The 23,558-nt window shown below is 45.8% G+C and overlaps 1 protein-coding gene across 1 annotated transcript in view; it reads left to right on the top strand.

Moving 5' to 3' along the window:
• The window catches only part of CACNA1B (calcium voltage-gated channel subunit alpha1 B), a 221,428-nt gene extending 200,345 nt beyond the window's left edge, over positions 1-21,083 (top strand). The window contains exons 42-46 of the mRNA XM_077148869.1: positions 15,372-15,507; positions 15,670-15,786; positions 16,970-17,171; positions 17,453-17,670; positions 18,035-21,083. Of these exons, the coding sequence (XP_077004984.1) occupies positions 15,372-15,507; positions 15,670-15,786; positions 16,970-17,171; positions 17,453-17,670; positions 18,035-18,568 (1,207 nt within the window). The 3' untranslated portion in view covers positions 18,569-21,083. The remainder of the gene's footprint in view (positions 1-15,371; positions 15,508-15,669; positions 15,787-16,969; positions 17,172-17,452; positions 17,671-18,034) is intronic.
• Positions 21,084-23,558: the final 2,475 nt, after the last annotated feature.

The following is a 23,558-nucleotide window of genomic DNA, read 5'->3' as shown; positions in this document are numbered from 1 at the left end:
TCTCATGCCCTACTCAAGGTTCCATGTATTTATGGTGTTCAATTAAACTGTCCACATAAGTTATATTAGGAAATGCACTAGTCAAAATATAAATTTATAACAAATAAACATTTTTTTTGCTTTAGTCTCACATATAAGTTAGAGTTTTAAATTATGAATTACCGTCTATTTTCAACACCTGGCAGTATTAACATTCCTTTGTTCTTCCTCATGCAAAAACATTTTTTTAATTTTTACATTTAGTCACTATCATTGTACATGCTAGGCATTCCTAGATTATACCATCTCAGTCTTTATCATCTATCTTTCCTTCTGATTTCATTTGTGCCCCCAGCCCTCCTCCCTCTATCATTCTCACATTCAGCTTCATTCAGTGTACTAGCATTGTATTAAAGTTAGGTAGTATTGTGCTGTCCATTTCTGAATTTTTAAAATCACTGATTTACAAGGGACTGTTTTACAATCTTTGTCCCTTCAGCTCCAATTACCCAAGATCTACCCTGTTTCTATCTCCTGATGGTGTCTGTCTTAATTGAAATTCTCCAAGTTCATTCACTAATATTAGTTCATATCAGTGAGACCATACAGTATTTTTCCTTTAGTTTTTGGCTAGACTCACTCAGCATAATGTCCTTAAGGTCCACCCATGTTGTTACATACTTCATAGCTTTATTCTGTCTTACAGCTGCATAATATTTCATTGTATGTATATACCACAGCTTGTTTAGCCACTCTTCTGTTGATGGACATTTTGACTATTTCCGTATCTTGGTAACTGTAAATAATGCTGCTATAAACCTTGATGTGCAAATGTCCTTTTGTGTCCTTGCCCTCATGTCCTCTGAGTAGATTCCTAACAATGGTATTGCTAGATCATATGGCAGTTCTATACTTAGCTTCCCAAGGAACCGCCAATCTGCCTTCCACAGTGGTTATATCATTTGACATTCCCATCAGCAGTGGATATGTGTGCCTCTTTCTCCACATCCTCTCCAGCACTTACCGTTTTCTGTTTTATTGAAAATGGACATTCTGGTGGCTTTGAGATGATATCTCATTGTGGCTTTGATTGCATTTCCCTAATAGCCAGGGAAGTTGAACATCTTTTCATGTGCCTTTTAGCCATTTGTATTTCCTCTTCTGAGAAATTTTCTGTTCATGTCTTTTGCCCATTTTGTAATTGGGTTGTCTGTCTTTTTGTTGTTGAGTTGAATATTCTCTTTATATATTCTGGATACTAGCCCTTTATCTGATATGTTATTTCCAAATATTGTCTCCCATTGTGTAGGCTGGCTTTTTAGTGTCTTGACAAAGTTCTTTGATGCACAAAAGTGTTTAATTTTGAGGAGTTTCCATTTCTTTCTTTCTTCAGTGCTCATGCTTTGGGTGTAAGGTCTAGGAAACTGCTACCTATTTTAAGATTTATTAGATATTTCCCTACATTTTCTTCTAAAAGTTTTATGGTCTTAGATCTAATGTTTAGATCTTTTATCTATTTTGAGTTAATTTTTTTATAGGGTGAGAGATAGGGGTCCTCTTTCATTCTTTTTTACATGTGGATATCCAGTTCTCTAGGCACCCATTTATTGAAGAGACTGTCTGTCCCAGGTGAGTTGGCTTGACTGCCTTATCAAAGATCAATTGTCCATACTCTTGTGAAGCTTATGTAGCTAGCATAGAAGCTTAGACTACCTATAGGCATGCATAAGAGTTACTTCTGGAGGACCTCTGTTGTTGCTCAGATGTGGCCTCAGTCTCTCTAAGCTCAACTCTGCAAGTGAAATCATCACCCTCCCACATACATGAGATATGACATCCAGGGGTGAAAATTTCCCTGGCAACATGGGAGAGGACTCCCAGGGATGAATCCAGACCTGGCACTGTGGGATCAACTATTCCATCCTAAACAAATGGGGGAAAAGAAGTGTATATTAATAAAGTGTCAGTGGCAGAGAGAGTTCAAATAGAATTGAGAGGCGACTCTGGTCGTTGCTCTTATACAAGCTTCAGGTGGACCTTGCCACCTATCATAACCTGCCAACCCCCAACCAGGACCATTCCAGCCAATCCTAAAGAACACCTAGGGCGATTGATAAGATTCCACAAAGGTTCCAGGCACTAGAGTAACTTGCTGAAAACCTACAACCTCCGGATGGGTCCCTGGTCCAGATAAGTCCTGAAATCTAGCCCAGCCTCTCCAGTACATCAGAGAGTTCTGTCTCCCTACCCCATTTTAGTGACGGACCCTTCCAATATCAGAAATTGAGAATTGCTGTAGTCCAAACAACCCCAATGAAAGGTATGGAAAGATCAAAGGTGATGGTGGAATTAAACACAGAAGATAGGACTTAACAAATGAATATGAATGCTGAATCATTAAATTGATATCTCTTTTAGTCTCCGGTATTTTAGAGCAGCTAGAAGTAAAAACCTAAAATTGTGAAATTGTAACCCATATCAAAGTCTGAAATATGTTCTACAACTAATTGTGATGCTGTGCTTGGAAATTTATAGCTTTTTTGTATATATGTTATTGTTCACAAAAAAGAAGGAAAAAAGTTTATTGTGATGATAAAAAAAGTATTTAAGCCTGCTAGCCTCCTATATTCTGGAGCAGCTAGAAGGAAAAATATGAGAGGATCGTATGGTAGCCCATGACAAACTCTGGGATATGCCCTGTAACCACTTTTTGAAGAGTACTTTGAAAACTGTTGCTTTTTTATTTCTTTGCTTTGTATATGTTATACTATACAATAAAAAATGTTTTAAGAAAAAGATCAATTATCCATAGATGAGAGGGTCTACATCTGACCACTTTATTCAATTCTATTGTTCAGTATATCTATCTTTATGCCAGTACTATGCTGTTTTGACTGCTATAGCTTCGTAACATGTCTTAAAGTCAGGTACTGTAAGACCTCCAACTTCATTTTTCTTTCTCAGAATATTTTTGCTATTCAGGACACCCTGCCCTTCCAGCTAAGTTTGGTTATTGGTTCTTCTGTTTCTGAAAAGTAAGTTTGTGGGATTTTAATTGGCATTGTATTGAATCTATAAATCAATTTAGGTAGAATTGACAACTTAAATATTTAGTCTTCCAATCCATGAACATGGTATGCCCTTCCATTTATTTAGGTCTTCTGTTATTTCTTTTGGCAATTTCCTTTACTTTTCTTTGTACAGGTCTTTTGTATCCTTAGTTAAATTTATTCTTAAAAATTTTATTCTTTTGGTTGCAATTGTAAATGGAGTTTTTTTTCTTGATTTCCCCCTCAGATTGTTCATTACTAGTGTATAGAAACCCTACAGGTTTTTGACTGTTGATCTTGTAACCTGTCACTTTGCTGTACTCATTTATTAGTGCTAGTAGTTTTGCTGTGGATTTTTCAGGGTTTTCAACATATAGTATCATATTATCTGCAAACAGTGAGAGCTTTACTTCTTCCTTTCCAATCTTGATGCCTTGTATTTCTTTTTCTTGTCTAATTGCTCTGGCTAGAACCTCCAACACAATGTTGAATAATAGTGGTGATAGTGGACATCCTTGTCTTGTTCCTGATCTTAGGGGGAAAGTTTTCAGTTTTTCCCCATTGAGGATGATGTTGGCTATGGGTTTTTCATATATTCCCTTTATCACATTGAGGAAGTTCCCTTCTATTCCTATCCTTTGATGTGTTTTCAACATGAAAGGATGTTGAATTTTGTCAAATGCCTTTTCTGCATCAGTTGAGGTGATCATGTGGTTTTTCTGCTTTGATTTGTTGATATGGTGTATTACATTAATTGATTTTCTTGTGTTGAACCGTCATTGCATACCTGGGATAACTCCTACTTGATCATGGTGTATAATTCTTTTAATGTGATGCTGATTTCGATTTGCAAGAATTTTGTTGAGGATTTTTGCATCTATATTCATTAGAGAGATTGGTCTGTAATTTTCTTTTCTTGTAATATCTTTGTCTGGCTTTGGAATGAGGATGACGTTGGCTTCTTAAAATGAGTTAGGTAGCCTTCCCTCCTCTTCAGTTTTTTTGAAGAGTTTGAGCAGGATTAGTACTAATTCTTTCTGGAATGTTTGGTAGAATTCACATGTGAAGCTGTTATGGTCAGGTACATGTGTCAACTTGGCCAAGGTTTGGTACCTGTTTGTCTTTTGGGCAAGTGTTGGCCTGTCTGTTGCAATGAGGACATTTCATAGAATTAAATCATGATCATGTCAGCTGCATCCACAGCTGATTCCATTTTTAATCAGCCAAGGGGAGTGTCTTCTGCAATGAGTGATGCTTAATCTAATCACTGGAAGCCTTTTAAGGAGGATTCGGAAGAGAGAGGCTCTTTTCCTGCTTCGGCTGGCAAGCCTCTCCTGTGGAGTTCATCCAGACCCCACATCGGAATCTTCAGCTTCACAGCCTGCCCTGAGGATTTTGGACTCTGCATTCCCATGGTCACGTGAGACACTTTTATAAATTTTATATTTGTGAGTGTTCCCTGTTGATTCTGTTTCTCTAGAGAACCCTAACTAATATAGAAGCCATCTGGTCCTGGACTTTTCTTTTTGGGGAACTTCTTAATGGCTAATTCAGTTTCTTTACTTGTGATTGGTTTGTTGAGATCGTCTATTTCTTCTCAAGTGAGTGTTGGTTGTTCATGCCTTTCTAGGAAGTTTCCATTTCATCTGCATTGTTTAGTTTATTAGCATAAAGTTGTTTCTAGTATCCTCTCATTACTTCCTTTATTTCTGTGGCATCAGTGGTTATGCCTCCTCTTCCGTTTCTGATTTTATCTATTTGCATCCTCTCCTTCTTCTTGTCAACCTCGCTAAGGGTCCATTAATCTTATTGATTTTCTCAGAGAACCAACTTCTGGTTTTTGTGTGTTTCTCGATTGTTTTCATGTGCTCAGTTTCATTTATTTCTGTTCTGATCTTCATTATTTCTTTCCTTTTGCTTGCTTTGTGGTTAGTTTGCTGTTCTTTCTCTAGTAATTCCACATGGATGGTTAATTCCTTGATTTTTGTGCTTTCTTCTTTTTTGATATAGGCATTTTAGGGCAATAAATTTCCCTCTGAGCACTGCCTTTGCTGCATCCCATAAATTTTGTTATTTTGTGTTGTCATTTTCGTTTGCCTCAAGATAGTTACTGATTTCTCTTGTAATTTCTTCTTTGACCCATTGGTTGTTTAAGAGTGTGTTGTTGAGCCTCTATATATTTGTGAATATTCTGGCCCTCTGCTTATTATTGATTTCCAAATTCATTCCTTTATGATCTGAGAAAGCGTTTTGTATGATTTAAATCTTTTAAAATTTATTGAGACTTGCTTTTTGACCCAGTATATGGTCTATCCTTGAGAATGGCCCATGAGCACTTTAGAAAACGGTGTATCCTACTATTGTGTGGTGCAGTTTTCTATAAATGTCTGTTAAGTCTAGCTCATTTATTGTTTTTATTATTGCATGTATTTATTGTATTATTCAAATTCTGTTTCTTTATTGATCCTCTGTCTAGATGGTCTGTCCGTTGATGAAAGTGGGGAATTGAAGTCTCCAACTATTATGGTAGATATGTCTATTTCTTTTTTCAGTGTTGGCCTCATGTATTTTGGAACATTCTGACTTGGTGCATCAATATTTATGATTGTTATGTCTTCTTGTTGAAGTGTTCCTTTTATTAATACCTAGTGTTCTTCTTTGTCTCTTTTAATTGTTTTACATTTAAAGTCTAATTTGTTGGATATTAGTATAGCTATTCCTGCTCTTTTCTGATTGTTGTTTGCGTGAAATATCTTTTCCCAATCTTTCACTTTCAACCTATGTTTATCCTTGGGTCTAAGATGTGTCTCCTGTAGATGGCATAGAGTTGGGTCCTGTTTTTTCATCCATTCTGCCAGTCTGTGTCTTTTGATTGAAGAGTTTAATCCATTTAGTGTTATTAAGGGCAGTACTTTCTTCTACCATTTTGCCTTTTGGATTTTATATGTCCTATCTAATTTTTCTTCTTTTTAATTTTACTGATAGTCTTCCTTTCTACACTATTCTCCACACCTCTCTCTCCTGTCTTTTCCTATCTGTCTCTAGTGCTCTAGAGACAGCTCTAGTGCTCCCTTTAGTATTACTTGCAGAGCCACGAATTTGGTTGCAAATTCCCTCAGTGATTTTTTGCCTGAAAATGTTTTAATTTCACTGTCATTTTTGAAGGATAATTTTGCTGGGTATAGAATTCTTGATTGGCAGTTTTTCTCTTTTAGTAACTTAAATATATCATACCACTGTCTTCTCACCTCCATGTTTTCTGGTGAGAAACCTATGCATAGTCTCATTGGGCTTCCCTTGTAATGTGATGGATTGCTTTTGCCTTGCTGCTTTCAAGAGTCTCTCTTTTTCTTTGACATCTGACATTCTGATTAGCAAGTGTCTTGGATCCAAATATGTCTATTTGGATCTATTCTGTTTGGGGTACGCTGAACTTCTTGGACCTGTAATTTTAAGTCTTTCGTAAGAGTTGGGAAATTTTCAGTGATAATTTCCTCCATTAGTTTTTCTCCTCCTTTTCCCTTCTCTTCTCTTTCTGGGACACCCATAACACATATATTCATGTGCTTCATGTTGTCCTTCAATTCTCTGGGTCCCTGCTCATATTTTTGCATTCTTTTCCCTATATTTTCTTTTGCTCGTCAGATTTCAGATATCCCATCCTCTATCTTCTCCCTCTTGAAATCTAACATTGTAGGTTCCCATTTTTTTTATCTCTTCTGCTGTGCCTTTCATTCCCATAATTTCTGTGATTTGTTTTTTCAGACTTTCAATTTCTTCTTATTGTTTATTCCTTGCCTTCTTTGTATCTTCCCTCAAGTCATTGATTTGATTTTTGATGAGGTTTTCCATGTCTTTTCGAACATTCTGAATTAATTGTTTCAACTCCTTTATCTTATTTGAATTGTTGGTTTGTTCCTTTGACTGGGCCATATCTTCAGTTTTCCTAGTATGATTCATTATTTTTTGCTGGCATCTAGGCATTTAATTTCCTTATTTAGTTTATTCTGGAGATTGTTTTTACTTTTTTTTTAACCTAGGTTATTCTTGGTGGATGGCTTTGTTTTCTATCTGTTCTTTGACATTCAGTTCAGCTTATTTTAGACCTCTAGCTTAGGTTTTGTTTAACAGATCAGAATTTTTCAGTTCTTGTTTTCTTGTTTCTTGCCCTGTTTGGTGCCTTTTTTTTTTCTTAGGAGGGTCTACTTAGGTATTCCAGACTCCAGTCAGATTTTCCCAGACTTGATTGACTCCTGTCAGGAGGAAGGAGCCACCTGCATCAGTTTTCCCTGAGGGTGAGACCCAGCAGGTCAATAGACTTTCCTGTGACGCCTCTAGACTCTGTGTTTTTCCTGTCCTGCCTGATATGTGTCGCTTATCTGCCTGCAGGTCCCACGTAAGTTAATGCCGTATGTTTAACTTCAGCAGACTCTCCCTGCTGGGGGCGTGGTTGAGACAGAGGAGAGGTTGTAGGCTGGATGTAATCGCTTCAGTTTTCCAGACCCTGGGGTCTAAATTCCTTGATGGAGGGGTTCCACTTGATTGGGCCCCACCCCTCACCTGGGGAAGGTACAGGTTCCAGACAAACTCTCAAACAAGCTTAATTCTGCCTATGCCTGGGGCAGTGGAGCCTGAGAAGCCTTGCAGCAGTATCCAAAGAGCAGTCAAGCTGTAGAAACACAGCCACAAAAAAGAAAAAAAAGAATCCTTTTCAGAGCAGGACCCCCATTCCTCAGGTTTACCAACCAAGAGTTTAAGTTGGTATGTTGCTTTGTGTATCTCCAGGTCCTATGTGCCCCCTCCCTTCCTTCAGGGTCCAGACCCTTTTAAGTATTATGTGCTATCTGAACCAAAAAAAAACCCTGTTTTTTTTTCTTTTTCCATCAGCCTTGCTCCCTCTGCGCTGGGGCAAAAATCCAGCAACCTCAGCTTTTACTCACGGTTCAGCTGAGTGGGGGCCTATTATTAGTAGTCAGAATTTGTTAATTAATTCCACAGTTGGGGCTTGGTTGTGCTCAGCCCCTGCTGCTAGTAAAATCTCTTTCCTTTCCCCTCTGGGAAGCAGCCTGTGGGAGAGGGGCACTGGCTGCTGCAGCTTGGGGGACTCACGGTTCTGGGTGGGCTCGCATCTGGTCCAGCTGGTCCAGACTGGTGTATGCTGTGTGTCCAGTCACTGATGTGGCCCCGGCAGTTGTTCTGTACTGTCCCTGGTTATTTACTAGCTGCTCTGGAGGACGAAATAAATCCCACTCCTCATTAAGCCACCATCTTGGCCCTGCCCTCACATGCAGTCTTTGGATTAATTTTTTAAAAAACATTTTTCTGGGTTACATAGCTCCAAACCACCACAGGTCTGTATATAGTCATAATTATTTTATCTTTCTGGATCGAATCAATATATAATGTCCTTTTTGTATCATGTAAACTTTTTGTTCTAGTTTGCTAGCTGCCAGAATGCAATATACCAGAAATGGAATGGCTTTTAAAAAGGAGAATTTAATAAGTTGCTAGTTTATAGTTCTAAGGCCCAGAAAATGTCCCAATTAAACAAGTCTGTAGAAATGTCCAATCTAAGGCATCTGGGGAAAGATACCTTGGTTCAAGAAGGCTGATGAAGTTCTGAGTTTCTTTCTCAAGTGGAAGGGCACATGGCAAACACAGTCATGGTTCCTCTCTCATCTGGAAGGGCACATGGTGAGCACGGCGTCATCTGCTAGCTGCTTCTCCTGGCTTCTCCTGGGAGCTGTTTCATGAATTTCCCCGGGAGGATGTTCCTTCTTCACCTCCAAAGGTTGCTGGCTGGTAGACTCTGCTTCTTGTGGCCATGTCGTTCTGCTCCGCTGTCTCTGAATCTCTTATTCTCCAAAATGTTTCTTCTTTTATAGGACTCCAGAAACTTATCAAGACCCACCCAAATGGGTGGAAACATGTCATCACCTAATCCAGTTTAACAGCCACTCTTGATTAAATCATATCTCCAGGGAGAGGATCTGATTACAGTTTCAAACATACAGTATTGAATAGGGATCATTCTGCCTTTATGAAGTGGGATTTAGATTAAAACATGGCTTTTTTAGGGTCCATACATCCTTTCAGAGCAGCACACATTTTTTTTACTTTAAGTCTGTTTTTTTCAGGCAATAATATAGTTCTCCCAGCTCTGTTTTTCTTACTATTTGTGTGAAATATCTTTTCCATCCTTTTACTTTCAACATCTTTGCATCTAAAGTGATTCTCTTGCAAATAGCACATAGATGGATTGTGCTTTTATTTTCATCCAGTCTTTCAATTTCTGCTTTTTAATAGGAGAGTTTAATCTATTTACATTTCAAGTAATAACTGATAAGGATTTACTTTACTTTAGCCATTTGTTTTTCTCTCTGTCTTGTATTTTCCAACTACTCCATTACTACCTTTATTGTATTTAGTGTTTTTTGTAATGTACCATTTTGGTTCCCTTCTTTCCTTTTCTCTCTATTTCCTACTTATTTTCTTAGTGGTCACTTTTGTGATTAATATCTTAAGCTAAGAACAACCTAGTTTGTCTAATACCAACTTAATTGCAGGAGTACATGAAGTACTCAATTGATACAATCTCTCCCACTCCCTTTTTATAATGGTATAGTCAAAGATTACATCTTTATACATTGTATGTACATTGACATAGATTTTAATTCTTGGTTTATGTATTTGCCTTTTGAGTCATAAAGGGGAAAAAAGAAGAAGTTGCAAACCCAAAGTACAGTAAGACAGGAACCTTTGTTCTTTATTTACCATTGTTCTTTATTGGTTCTTATGGCTTTGAGTTGCTGCCTCCTGTCCTTCTTCTTTTTTTTTTATACATGGGCAGGTACTGGGAATCGAACCCAGGTTTCTGGCATGGCAGGGGAGAATTCTGCCACTGAGCCCACCATTGCACTGCCCACTCCTGTCCTTTTATTTCTGCCTGAAAGAGACCCGTTATATTTCTTATAGAGCAGGTCTTCTGGCAATAAACTCAGCTTTTGTTTTCTATACATATCTTAATTTGTCTTTCATTCTTGAAGGATAATTTTCTGGATCTAGAATTCTTGGTCGATAGTTTTTTTTTTGCTTTAAAGACTTTAAATATGTCATTCCACTGCCTTCTAGGCTTCGTGGTGTCTGATGAGAAATAGACTGCTAATCTTCTTCAGGATCCCTTGCGGGTGAATCATTGCATCTCTCTTGCTAAACTTTGAAAATATTCTCTCTTTCTCTCTTGCTGCTTTCAAAGTATTCTCTTCCCCCTCACCTCTCTCTTGCTCTTTCTTTCTCTGGATTTTGACAATTTCATTACAAAGTATCTAAATGTAGATTCATTTGAGTTTATCCTGATTGGGGTTCATTGAGCTTGTTGAATGTGTATAGTCATGTCTTTCATCAGATTTAGAAAGTTATCCACCATTATTTCTTCAAATTCTTTTTCTGTCCCTTTCTCACTTGTCCTTCGGAGACTGTGACACCTATGTTGGTACACCTTATGGTGTACACACGTCCCTCAGGCTCTGTTCACTTTTATTTATTCATTTTTCTTTCTACTCCTTGCTCTGGATAATTTCAATTGTCCTGTCTTCACATTTGTGGCTCCTTCCTTCTCTCTGTTCAAATGTGCTAGTAAATCCCTCTGGTGAATTTTTCATTTCAATTATTAATTTCAGTTTCAGAATTTCTGTTCTCTTCCTTTTTAAAATTTCTTTCTCTATTTTACCCAGATGATATTTTCCTATTTTCCTTTAGTTCTTCTCCCATGGTTTCCGTTATTTCATTGAACATATTAATGACAGTTGATATAATAGCTTTGACTAATAGATCCAATGTAAGAGCTTCCTCAGGGATAGTTTCTGTCAGATTTGACCCATACTTTCCTGTTTTCTTGGGTGTGAATTTTTGTTGAGAACTTGACATTCTGAGTATTATGTTGCTGTAACTCTAGAAATCCTATGCTCCCTCTCTTCTGTGCTTGCTCTTTTTTCACTTGGGGGGCTGGAGCCATCGGTTTGTGGCTTTTCCACATCATGTTTGCTCCCAAATGGGGAAAGGAAAGTAAATTAGAGAGGGAGGGAGGGAGGGAAGGCCTGTCTCTTTAGATCCTCTGCAGCTTCTGCTTATAGGCTTTGAAACAATAAAAAGCATTAATCAGCAGTCAGTCCACACACCTTCAGGTTTTGGATGATGTGGTCCTTATTGTCCACCCTGTCACCTGTGGGCCACACTAGGAATATGGGCTGCAGTCTCCGCAGCTGCCACCACATGGTCAGGGGGTGAGCGATCACCTACAGGGGGGTGAGGAAGGTGAGACTCACTGATGTTTACAAATTTACCATCCTCTTCATCCAGATCTTCTCTGTGCACGGCAAGTGTTCCGTTAGACTCTGGAGTTCCAGAATAGCTGATTCAGGCAGTTCGATGGTCATTTTGGTGAATGGACCTAATTCTGGAGCTTCCTATTTGGCCATCTTCCCACAGTCTCCTCTGGGGGCATTTTTATTGAGCCATTAAACTGGGCAGTTTCAACACATACCTGGCTCTGGACATGGTGTGACTTCAGGGTTAGCAATGCCATCGTGGCCTCGCTTCCACCTTCCCAATGGTCCTTTCCTCTCAGGGCCAGCCTTTCCTGCAGGCAGCTCTCTGTACACACCAGCACGGGCTACAGCAACTCTAGCCTTCACGTCCTCATCCCAGCATACCTCTTTCAGAAGATTTGGAAAGATGTTTCTTCTCAGAAACTTCAGCAAGTGATTGAACTGGTCTTATGCCCATTTCCAAGCCTACCATTGTGGCCAAAAAATGGGATATATTGATCCTTTTAGACCATGAATGTTTTGTTTTGCTAAAGCTGCTGGAATGCAATATACCAGAAATGGATTGGTTTTATAAAGGGAATTAAATTGCAAGTTTACAGTTCTAAGGCTATGAAAATGACAAAACTAAGGCTCCAAGGAAAGATACCTTGACTCAAGAAAGGGCAGATGATGTTTGGGGTTTCTGTCTCTCAGCTGGGAAGGCACATGGTGACATCTGATAGCTTTCTCTCCCAGCTTCTTCAAATGGCTTCCCAGGGGACATTTTCTTCCTGCATCTCCAAAGGTCTCTGACTCTGTCAGCTCTGCAGATTTTTCCAAAACGATTCCCTCTTAAAGGACTCCAATGAGTTACCCACCTTGAATGGATGGAGACACAGCTCCATGGAAACTACCTAACCAAAATGTCCCACCCACAATTGGGTGGGTCATGTCTCCATGGAAACAACTTAATCAAAAGATCCCACCCAATAATGTTGACTCAGGACTGAAGAACATTGCTTTTCTGAGGTACACAAAGGTTTCAAACTGGCACGTTCCACTCTCTGGAGTCCAAAAAGACATGTTCTTTGCACATACAAAATTCATTTATTCACTACAAATCAAAAAGCCTTAAACCATTTCAAGAACAATGCAATTACAATACAAAGAAACCAGTACAAAAGCTCATCAAAGTCAACTACAGGCATGGTCTTGTTTTAAGGCAAAATTCTCCTCTGTCTCTGGACCTCAGAACAAGTTATCACTGCCAGTATAGAAAGGAGGGACATTTATAGGATAAATGTACCTATTTCCATAGGGAGGAACTGGAAGAAACACAGGGGTCACTGGACCCAAACAGTTCTGAAAACCGCAGGGCAAACTCCATTAGATTTCAAAGTCTGAGAGTCATTTATCCCCAGGGTTTGAGAGAGTAGCAGTCCCACACTTTACAAGGACCTACAAAGAAGCCTTACTCTCTCCAAACACTGGGTAAGGGTTACAACCTTGGAGGACATTGGGGAGACCACCTTTGTCTTGGGTTCACTCTCTCCAAACATTGGGACAGCACCCAGGCTCTTTGCCATCTCTGGGGCACATGTTCAACCCCCTTAGAACAATGTGATAGCAGCAAGGCTCTCCCCAACCACCAAAGAATGTGCTCCACCCTCTTTGTGGCCTGAGGCACCAAAACTCTTCAAGGCAGAAGGCCCACCCTCTGCCTTTGGGGTGAATTCACCCTCTCCTGGGCCTACATTTCTTGGCTTCAGACCTAAGCTTCCGTGCTTCTGCCTCTGAAGTCATTTCTCCTTCACTTTGTCCCTTTTCTGTCCCTTTTTGTCCAGATTGGCAGTGATTCCATTTATACAGATCCCACAACACTCTTGTTGGTTTTCTATGTAGTATACTGGGATCATGTCCATCAAATAATAGAACTTTCCACACATCCTTTCTGGACAATTCCATCTCAAATCCTTGTTTGTCCAGTAATGTCTGACTGCTTCTATGTTTGGTTAAATCCTCATGTGGGGCACTGTTCTCTGGGGCCTCCCTTTCCAGAAGCCCAGAATTTTCCACACCATCATTTTCTGGTTTTTTTGTATCCAAGAGTTCAGTTCTCAGCTTATCTCTTTACTGTCACATTTCACTATAAGCTGCAAGGAAAAACAAGGCAATACTTTCCACATTTAATTTGGAAATCTCTTCAGCTAAATATCTCAGCTTATGACCTTTAAAATCTGTTTTCCATCCAAAACCAGTAGTCAGTTTTGCCAAATTCTTTGCCACTTTAAAACAAGGATCACCTTTCTCCCCATTTGCAATAACAGGTGCGTCATTTCTGTCTTAGGCCTTATCAGAAGTATCCTTAGAGTCCACATTTCTACCAACAGTCTCTTCAAAGCATTCTAGGCCTTCTCTATCAAGCTCTTCACAACTCTTCCAGAATCTTCCCCTTATCCATTTAAAGAACTGTTCCAACTTGTTTGGCATTTGCAAACCTCAACAATGCACTTTCTGTGGTACCAAAATCTGATTTTGGTTTGCTAAACCTGTCAGAATACAATATACCAGAAATGGAATATCTTTTATAAAGGGAATATATTAAATTGTAAGTCTACAGTCCTAAGGCTATAAAAATGTCCAGATGAAGGCAACCAGGTAAAGATATCTTGACTCAAGAAAGGGCTGATGATGTTCAGGGTTTATCTGTCAGTTGGGAAGGCAAATGGTGACATCTGCTAGTATTCTCTCCTTGCTTCTTCAAATGGCTTCCTTGCAGGCATTTCCTTTCTGCATCTCCAGATGTCTCTGGCTGTGTCAGTTCTGTAGCTTTTTCAAAAATGACTCCCTCTTAAAGGACTCCAGTAAGTGGATTAAAACCCACCTTGAATGGGTGAAGACTCATCTCCATGGAAACCACCTAATCAAAAGTTTCCACCCACAATTGGGTATGTCACATTTCCATGGAAACAACTTAATCAAAAAGACCCCAGCAATATTGAATCAATATTAAAGGACATGGCTTTTCTGGGGTGCAAAACAGTTCACACGGACACATTGAGGTTCCACCTCTGGAGCTCGAAGAGTGACCAGCACCACCAGCCTGTATGTCTGGAGTTATTCAGTGCTTCACCTAATAAATATTTATTGAGAATGAGCAGTGAGTTAGGCAAATTTCCAGTCCTCATAGAGCATCATGTCACTTAGATTCTAGCTGGTAGCAAATACAGATATTAAGAGGATAAGGGGATACTGAAGAAAGGCAGGTGGGGTGTCCTCCACAGGAGTGGCATTTGGGCAGGGATCTAAATGATGGAGCCCTGGGAAGATTGGGGTCACTCTAGGGAACTGGGAGTGCAAAGGCCCTCTGGGTGGAGGTTGAGTCAGTTAATTTAGATGTGAGGCCCAGGAGCCTCCCAAAAGGTTGAAAGTAAGTCAGCCGAGGTCCAGGAAGCAAGCTGGGAGGGGGGTCATGTCAATTCTTTCCCAGCCTCTTGCCTCCATGGCCAGTTTCTTTATTTCTTCAGCTCCTAGCCATTTATGCAAGCTTTACACATGCAACCTCACCCTTCTCACAGCAGTCTTATGAGGTAGAGACAATCCCTGCACCCTTTTCACTGAAGACCACTTAGACTCAGAAGGCCAGGGAACTCGCTGAATGGACCTAGGGCTCATCAGCCTCCAGAGCACCATGTGGTGGGCTCCAGAGCACCACGGTTGATGATCTTTTGCTCCGTCAGCCTTAGGGTTCTACCTGCTTCTCCAAGGTGAACCTGCAGCATTTGGTTTCTCTGAGGCAGTTTGAGTCCTGACCTTTGTGCCTTTGCTTGGTCCTGTACTGGAGGTCTTGTACTCAAGGGATGCCCAGGGCAGGGTTGACTGAAGCCCCAAAGCTTGGCCATGGTTGCAGCCAGTGAAGATTCCGGGCAGGCCCAGCCCTCCATGGATGGGTGGAAGCAGGTTGAGGGGTTGGGCTCCTGGTGGGTATTCTGTGATCTACAGCTGTTAAACCTGAGGACATCCTTCTGCTCCACAGGCCAACGCAGGAGAGTGGCATCAAGGAATCTGTCTCCTGGGGAACTCAGCGGACCCAGGATGTGCCCTTCGAGGCACGGGTGCCACTAGAACGTGGCCACTCTGTGGAGATCCCTGTGGTACAGCCAGGACCACTGGTGAGGGCTCCCTGGGTTGAGGGGGAGGTAGTGACCGACTGGGGTTGTGCGATCAGGCCTGGCAGGGGGGTGACTGGGCTGGGGGGAGGTGTGATGGGGGTGGGGGGTAACTGGGCAGTGCTGTGGTAGGTGCTAACTGGTGGGTTCTGTTACTGTCCCAAGGCTGTGGGTGTCCAAATGCAGGATATGGCCCTGAGAGGCCCCGATGGGGAGCCTCAACCCGGACTGGAGACCCAGGGCCGAGCCGCCTCCATGCCCCGCCTGGCCGCAGAAACACAGGTGGGTTGTCTGGAGGCCCAGGTCCATGGAGGGCAGGACACCAGCGTTCTGCTGGTGAACTCTGCGGACCCACCTGTTCCCGTTGTTGAGGAGGGGCCAGAGAGGGGTTCAGGTAGCGGAGGCTGTGGGAAGGCCGTGAACCCTGCCTGGGGGTCCGGTGGCCTCACCCCTCCCGTCTGCAGCCTGGCACATCCGAGGCCCGACCAGGGCCTCTGCCTCTCCCTTGCTGGAGAGTCACTGTCTCCTGATCTGCTTGTCCCTGGTTCCTTTTTGTGGTTTCTGCTTCTGGGCCTCTTAATTTGAACCTTGTTCTCACGACTCACTGCCCCTCTCACTTCCTGCTGGGCTGGGCTTGCTGTCTCCGTGCTTCTGGTTTTCTCTCTCATCGCCTGCAAAATGCGTTTCCTCCTCAGCCTTCTCAACTACTTTCTTCTTTCCTCTCTGCTGACTTTTCTGTATGTTCCACCCTTGCTTCCACCTTCTCTTTGCCAGTTTCAGCCCATTGCCTGCCCACACACCCTGGGGGTCCCCTGGCCATCTGTAGGTCAGGCCTGTGTCTGGCATTGGTCTCCTCATTGGACAGACAGGTGGCCGTGGGCCAGCCTGACAGCTCCTGAGGAGTAGACAGAGGGGCAGCAGGTCAGCCAAGAGGCCCTAGTGGACCCCACCGCCACTGCGTGGCATCTGCAGAACCCCCTCTTTAGAGCCCTTCCAGAAAGGCCGTTAGACCCCCCACAGCTGCCTGCTTCCTTCTGGTCACTTATAGGCACCTACACGACAGGCCCAATTCCAGCTGCCCTGTGGCCACAGTCTGGCTTGGGAGTGGCTGGTGCTGTGAAATGAGCCCCGGACACAGACAGGGCTGCACCCTGGTCATGGCTGGGAATGGGCATGGGTCTTGTGGGCACGGACAGGGGCTGCCAGGGCCAAGGATGCGGCTCAAGAAGGGCCTTGCCTCCCTGGGCCCCTCTCTGGCCTCCTAGTAGAGGAGGTGAGTGGGGTGCCAGGGTCCATGGTGGGTCAGCTGGGCTGCCCAGTCCCCCCAGGCACGGGCAGACTGGAGACAGCTGTCAGCGTACATGGGCCGTCTGGGAAGGCCCCCTAAGGGAGGGCGTGGGGGGTGTCGGTCCCAGCCCCGCCTGGCTCAAGGTGTGTAGAGCCCACCGTGCCCCTCTTCCCGCAGCCTGCCCCCGGCACCAGCCCCATGAAGCGTTCCATCTCCACCCTGGCCCCCCAGCGGCCCTGTCTCCGTGTCTACGCTGCCCTGGACCGTGCTCCGGCCGGCCCGGGCCCCCACCACCACCACCACCGCTGCCACCGGCGCAGGGACAAGAAGCAGAAGTCCCTGGACAAGGGGCCCAGCCTGGCTGCCGACGTGGACGGCGGTGCGTGTGCCCTGGACACTGTCCCTGGGTCTGAGTGGGGAGTTGGGTGGGAGGTGCCTCCAGTGACTGCAGCCAGTCTGGGGGTCCCAGCAGTCCTTCCCGAGCCTGGCGGCGTCCGGGCCAGTCTGGGAATAGGGGTGCGTCCCTGGTCTGGGTCCCAGCCAAATGGGGCCACTGCCCATGGACCCGCGGGCTGGGTGCGGCTCAAAGCCCCGCCATGGCACGGTCTCGGGGGAGGGCTCCCTCAGCCCTGGCTGCGCTGACTCCCTCTTTCTGGGCAGCCCCACGCAGCGCCACAGGCGAGGGCCCTGCCCCATGTCGGCGTGAGCGCAGGCAGGAGCGCGGCCGGTCCCAGGAGCGGAAACAGTCCTCCTCCTCCTCCTCCGAGAAGCAGCGCTTCTACTCCTGCGACCGCTTTGGTGGCCGGGAGCCCCGGTCCTGCCTCAGCAGCCACCCCACGTCCCCAACGGCAGGGCAGGAACAGGGTCCCCAGAAGCAGGTGAGCAGGGGCTGCAGACCCCCAGCCCTAGGACTGCCCCCCACCCTCCTGCTGCCCCTGCCCTCAAGGCCCTCGGTTGCTCCCCAGGTGGTCTCGGTCCCCGTCCACTCCCTGACCCTCCAAGGTGGCTCTGTCGGGAATGGTGGCTGTTTTGCCCCAGTCCTCACTTCTCTCTCCCAACTGCTTCTTTATGTCCCTCCCCGACTGTCCTGTGTGGCCTTCGGTTCTGTCCTCGTTGTGCGTGTCCCTCCACACCACCCCCTCCTCCTGCCCCTCCTTGCTGGCCCCTCTTCTGTGTGTCAACCACGTGCTCTGTGTCTGTCTGGGTTTTATCTTTGATTTGCTCTGTTCCGTTTCCGTGTAGGGCAGTGGTTCAGGTAACGGGAGCCCCTTGCTGTCAACATCTGGTGCTAGCACCCCAGGCCGTGGTGGGCGGAGGCAGCTCCCCCAGACCCCCTTGACCCCCCGCCCCAGCATCACCTACAAGACCGCCAACTCCTCACCCATCCACTTCGCCGGCGCCCAGAGCAGCCTGCCCGCCTTCTCCCCTGGCCGGCTCAGCCGGGGCCTTTCGGAACACAACGCCCTGCTGCAGCGCGACGCGCCCAGCCAGCCTCTGGTGCCCGGCGCCCGCATCGGCTCCGACCCGTCCCTGGGCCAGCGCCTGGGCAGCGAGGGCCCTGCCCGCTCCCCGCCGGAGGATACGCTCACCTTCGAGGAGGCCGTGGCCACAAACTCAGGCCGCTCCTCGAGGACGTCCTACGTCTCCTCGCTGACCTCCCAGTCCCACCACCTGCGCCGCGTGCCCAATGGCTACCACTGCTCCCTGGGGCTCGGCGCGGGCGCCCGCGCGCGCCACGGCTGCCACCAGCCCCCCGCCCACGACGACTGGTGCTAGCCTGGCCGGGCACCAGCTCCCGCGGGTGGGGGGCGCTGATGAGTTTTATCATCACGCCGCGCTCCGGGGGCGCTGGGGCGGGCGAGGGCCTGCCCCCCGGGCGCCGGCTCCTGGGGGTCCTGCTGGGTGACAAGCCCCTTCTTCACGGGGCGTGCCGTCTCTGTCCGCCCCATACGCTGCGGCCGAGAGGGGCGCGGTGCACCCACATTCTCTGTAAGGGATTCCGGGGTCTGCGGCTGCGGTGCCGCCCTGTCTCCGAGATCTGAGTCTGGTGGGGACCCGTGCGCTCCCGGATGGGCGGGCGGAGCCTGTCTGGAGGTCTGACAAGGCCTCGGGACGCAGCCAGGGGACCCCAGAGCCCGCGGCTCCGTCCTCCTCGTCAGTGTCAGCGGACACACGCACATCAGTTGTCCTCCGCGCCCTTCCAGCCGGCGCCCTGGGAGCCTGGCCCGGCGTGTTCGTCCTTTCCCGGGGCGCCGTCAGCCCTGGCAGGGCCCAGATCTGGAAAATATCCATGCTGGCGACTTTGGGTTTTAACCACACCACCCTCACTCTTTTGTCATTTCTATATACTTGATTTAGAAAAAATAGAAAACCAGAAAAATGGGGAAGGGAATGTTAACATAATTTTTTACAAACCAAACCACTAGAAAGATCTTAACCGCCCATCGTGGGTCTCCGTAACCTGCGTGAGGGATGCCCTGGAGCGGCAGGCAGCGACCAGGGGCTCCCGCAGACCAAGTGCCTGACTCTGGACTCTCGTCACCCCGTGGGGCCCTCCCAGCGACCAACTAGCAAACTGGCGTCCATGCAGAGCGCGCCAGCGGCAGCCAGGAGGAAGCGCGAGGTGGAGATGAGGCAGCCACTTCCCTGCTGGCTTCCAGGAGCCTGGAGTCTCCTGGGAAGCCGCAGAGCCGTGGGGTGCTAGCAGGCCTTGCCTGCGGCACCGGCCGGGGGTTGTGAGTTGGGCACAGGCATTTCCAACCCGTCCTGTGTGTTATTTTTCAGGGAAGGAGGGCACAGTCTGCTGTGTGTGGAACTAAGTTTCCTTTCACATGAGACCCCAGAGGGAAAAAGCTAGCAGAGAAGATGCAGAGCTTGGTATGGGGTATGGGGCCATCATGGGGGGGTCCATCTGAACAGGAGGAAGGCACCAGGAATGCTGGTGGCCAGATCTCAGAGCAGGGGACTCATTGAGGGGAAACTCGCATGAGTGCAGTGAGGTGGGGGCACCAAAAGCTCAGCACTGGCTTCAGATGCAAATATGGAAAAGCTGTGGTCAAATGAAATCCATCCTCATGGGCCCTGGTCAGAATGGATGCCCTACTCAGCGCAGTGCTCAGTGTGTGCAAAGGAGAGGCCCTTCACCCCACAGGGAAGAGGGCATGGAGGTGGTAGATTCTGCAGTGTCCTCCACATTTCGAAGTTTCAGGTGATCTCTTTGTTGGATCTCTGTGATATTCCCACTGGCTCTTGCCTCATGATTCTCCTTAAAGAAACCTGTGTGTTGCCTGTGTGCAGATGTGTGTAGGTGTGTGTGTCCAGGTTTATGGGTGCCCTTAGCCCACAGGGCTGTGCAACAAGAGATGCATGTTCCGTGGAAATAAAATGAGGCCGCCACCTGTTCTAGGGTTTCAGCATGACTGTGACCAAGCCTTCTCATAGATTTTCATTCCACAAAGGCACAACACTCCGAAACTTTGAAGTTAACAGCGTTTTATCCCAACAGGATAAAATTAAACAGGAATCTCTGTGCACGTGATTGCTGTGCTCATATTGCATAGTAGAGGGAGGTGTATTCTGATCCTTTCTTGTCTCCAGTTTCTTCACCCTGTCCCCAAGCCCATGTTCTGTTGTTGGGTGTTGATTGGGTCCATTCTGTGCAGAACCACAGCTGTGCTTCCCCAGACTAGGTTGGGTTGAGACTCCTTTTCTAGACCCACACAGCTTCACTGGCTTGTTTGAATTCTTCTAGGATTTGGAGATGGTGGAAATTACAAGGAGAGGGGGAAAATATATTTTATCTTATTTTCCTACTATGGACTGTACTGTCTCTTCTCAAGTTATCATGTTTCCCCTGAAATCTCACAGTGAGTTGCCAAATTTGAAATGCATCAACCAGTTCTCTGCATCTGGAACCATTCAAGCAGTGGCTGTAGTTTGAACAAGTTATGTGTGCATGTAAAATATATACATATATACATATATACAAGTATGTGCATGAAAATGTATATCTTCGTACTTTTGATACAATGTATTCTTTATTTGTTAATTTTTAATTATATTTGATATAAATTAAAGGTTTGTTGCAAAACTTTATATTTAAGAACAGTGTTTAAAAAAAATAGGTCCCAACCATGCAACTCAATTGGGACTTACATAAAAAAAAATTCTGTGATTGACTAGTTTGCTGCCTGAATGCTATTTATCAACCAAACTTTGAATTCTGCTGTTGTTTCTACAATGACATTTTGTATGAAGCAAAGTCCTTGGATTAAAATAAAAACTTAGCAAAAAAAATCAGAAACAGAAGCACATCCTATTTCTCGGTGGTGTGTAGAGGGATTGGGGCCTTTCAGGGCTGGGTGATGACAGGAGTGTCTCCATCCTAGTGTGCTGTGTGGGCAGGACTTGCTCTTGAGTAAATGTAATTGGGAGCTTAGCAGAAAGTGCCTTTAGAGCCTGTTTACACTGGGAAAGTGGGATCAGGTGGCGAATCAGGGTTAAGGTGAGAACTGACATTTGGCATTAATCAGTCAGGGTAAAGCACAGCTCGGGTTGTGGTTGGGGCTGGAGTTTGGATTCAAGTGAGAATTAAACTTGTGCTTGGAATTGAGTGGAATTGAGTTTTGATGATCATAACACTTTGGGTTACATTTAGAGGTTAGGAGTTAGAGTTACAGGTCAGAGGAGAGGAATAATATTTAGCTCAGGGTTGAGGTTGGAGTTAGAAGCTATGATTTAGGACAACAGTGAAATGAAAGATTAGGCAGGGTGTGCACCAACAATGCAGGATTATGGAGAGTACTGGAATGAGGGTTTGGTTAGGGTTCTATTAAATAATAGGGTATAATAGATTAGGTTTACAGTACAGACTGAAAGGTGAGTTGAGGTTAGTGTTAGGCTTTATGGTTAGGCTTTAGGGTTTAGGATTAGGTTTAGGGTCAGGGTTAGGTCAGAGTCAGTGTTTAGGGTTGGGGTTGGAGTTAGGGTTAAGATTAGGGGTTAGGGTTATGGTATGGTTAAGGTTACTAGAATAAAAATTAAAGGAAAATACTTAGGCCTGTACAACACAATGAACGCTGTAGTAAATGATGGTCTATAGTTGATAGCATATTTGAAAAACATTCTTCCATGAATTATAACATATATTTCTTACTAGTGCAAGGTATTAACAATAGGGTGGTATGTTGGAATTCTGTATTTTCTTTTTAATGCTAATTGCTATAAATCTACACCTTCTATAACAAAATGTATTAATTAAAAATAGATGTAGACTTCCCTGGAATGCTGCTGAGGGGGTTGGTGGGTAAGAAAGGCACAGTGTGCTGGAGGCTTGGGGTCAGAGGAAACGGACTCTCAGGGGAAGGTTCCTGGGCCCCCCAGAGTGCTCTCAGGTTTGGAGAGGAAGCAAGAGGTCCTGGACCCCCAAGTCCCCCCCTATAGAGGCACAGACACTGGGGGTCACAGCCCTCTGGAAGCTGGGCACCTGGTCCCTACTGGCAAAGACAAAATTGCGCTGGACAAGGGAACCCAGGCAAAGATGCCTCTATTCCAGGGTGGCTAAAGCAGGAGAGAGACTGGAGCTCCATTCCCAGGAAGACCTGTGTGAGCTGAGCTTTATGGTCAGGGCAGGGGCAGTGGAGGGTCCTCGTGGGCCTGAGGAGGAAGGGGAGGGGTGAGTGGGACACTAGGGATACCTCCAGCCTGAAGTTGTTCATTTATTTCTTTGCTGTCCAGGCTGTTTCCCTCTCTGCTGTCAGACAGCTGCAGGACTAGGGTCATGGTTGTCAGGCATGGAGAGGAGAGCAGATGGGGTCAAGGCATAGCTGCAGCTTTGTGGCGTATAAAACAGTAGAGATCCCATCCCGGGGTCCCAGGTCAGGCCCAGGGTTTGGGAGAAGAGACTGCGGGTAGGCCCAGGCCCTCCAGCACTTTCTGCTGGTCCCTGCCTGAGTTCCCACTTGCTTTGTCGGGGGGCAGGACCCCACAGTACTTGCTGTGGCACTGACTGTGAGGTGGTAAACCTGTGCATGGTTAGAAGATCCCAGATGTTCCCTGCACCTCCCAGAGGTTAATGACCACCCCAGCCCCCAGTCTCCTCCTCCCCATGGCAAGCTTGGCTCTTCCCTGGACAGTGGAGGGGGAGCTGGGGCTGCAGGGCCCAGGGTGACCTTGATTTGTGGATTTGGCCTGAACTTGAAGACAGTGCCTGGTCTGGCGCCTACTGGGAGAATCAATGCCTCCAAACCAGGGTATTTCCTTTCTGTGTGGCGATATGGGGGACAGCCAGAGGAGACCCCAAAGGAAATTGACCCCATTATGGTGGTCTCTGGAACTCCCAGCTGTCAGCCAAATCAGAGAACTGTCCCGTTTCACACCCCACCCCAGTCTCATGAAGAGATGAAGCTGGGAACTCCTGTGTCACTCAATTGAGTCCAAGGGCCTCTGTGAGCAGAAAGAAAGGAAGCAGATGTGGGTGCTGGGGACCCGGCAACCCTTCCTCTGACTCAACAGGCTGACCGAGGGCTATACAGGCCAGCCAAGAGGAGCTGCCCATGCCCAGCACAGGAAGTCTGCGAGTGGACAGATGAGTGATGAGTATGGGGATGGCCACAGGCCCTAGCGCCAGGGAGAGGCTCCTTCTCTGATGGGGTGCAGGTGTCTGTCTGGCAGTGCCCGGCCAGTCTGGGCCAGGGCACTGGGGTCTGGACTCTGCCTTTAGACGGGGGCACAGTCTTGGATGGGTTGCCCCACTGAGCCTCCATGT

This window comes from Tamandua tetradactyla, chromosome 2 (genome assembly GCF_023851605.1).
Source record: "Tamandua tetradactyla isolate mTamTet1 chromosome 2, mTamTet1.pri, whole genome shotgun sequence".
Taxonomy (NCBI): Eukaryota; Metazoa; Chordata; class Mammalia; order Pilosa; family Myrmecophagidae; genus Tamandua; species Tamandua tetradactyla.
Note: the sequence above shows the minus strand (reverse complement) of the source record. Positions and strands in the feature narration are given on the sequence as shown.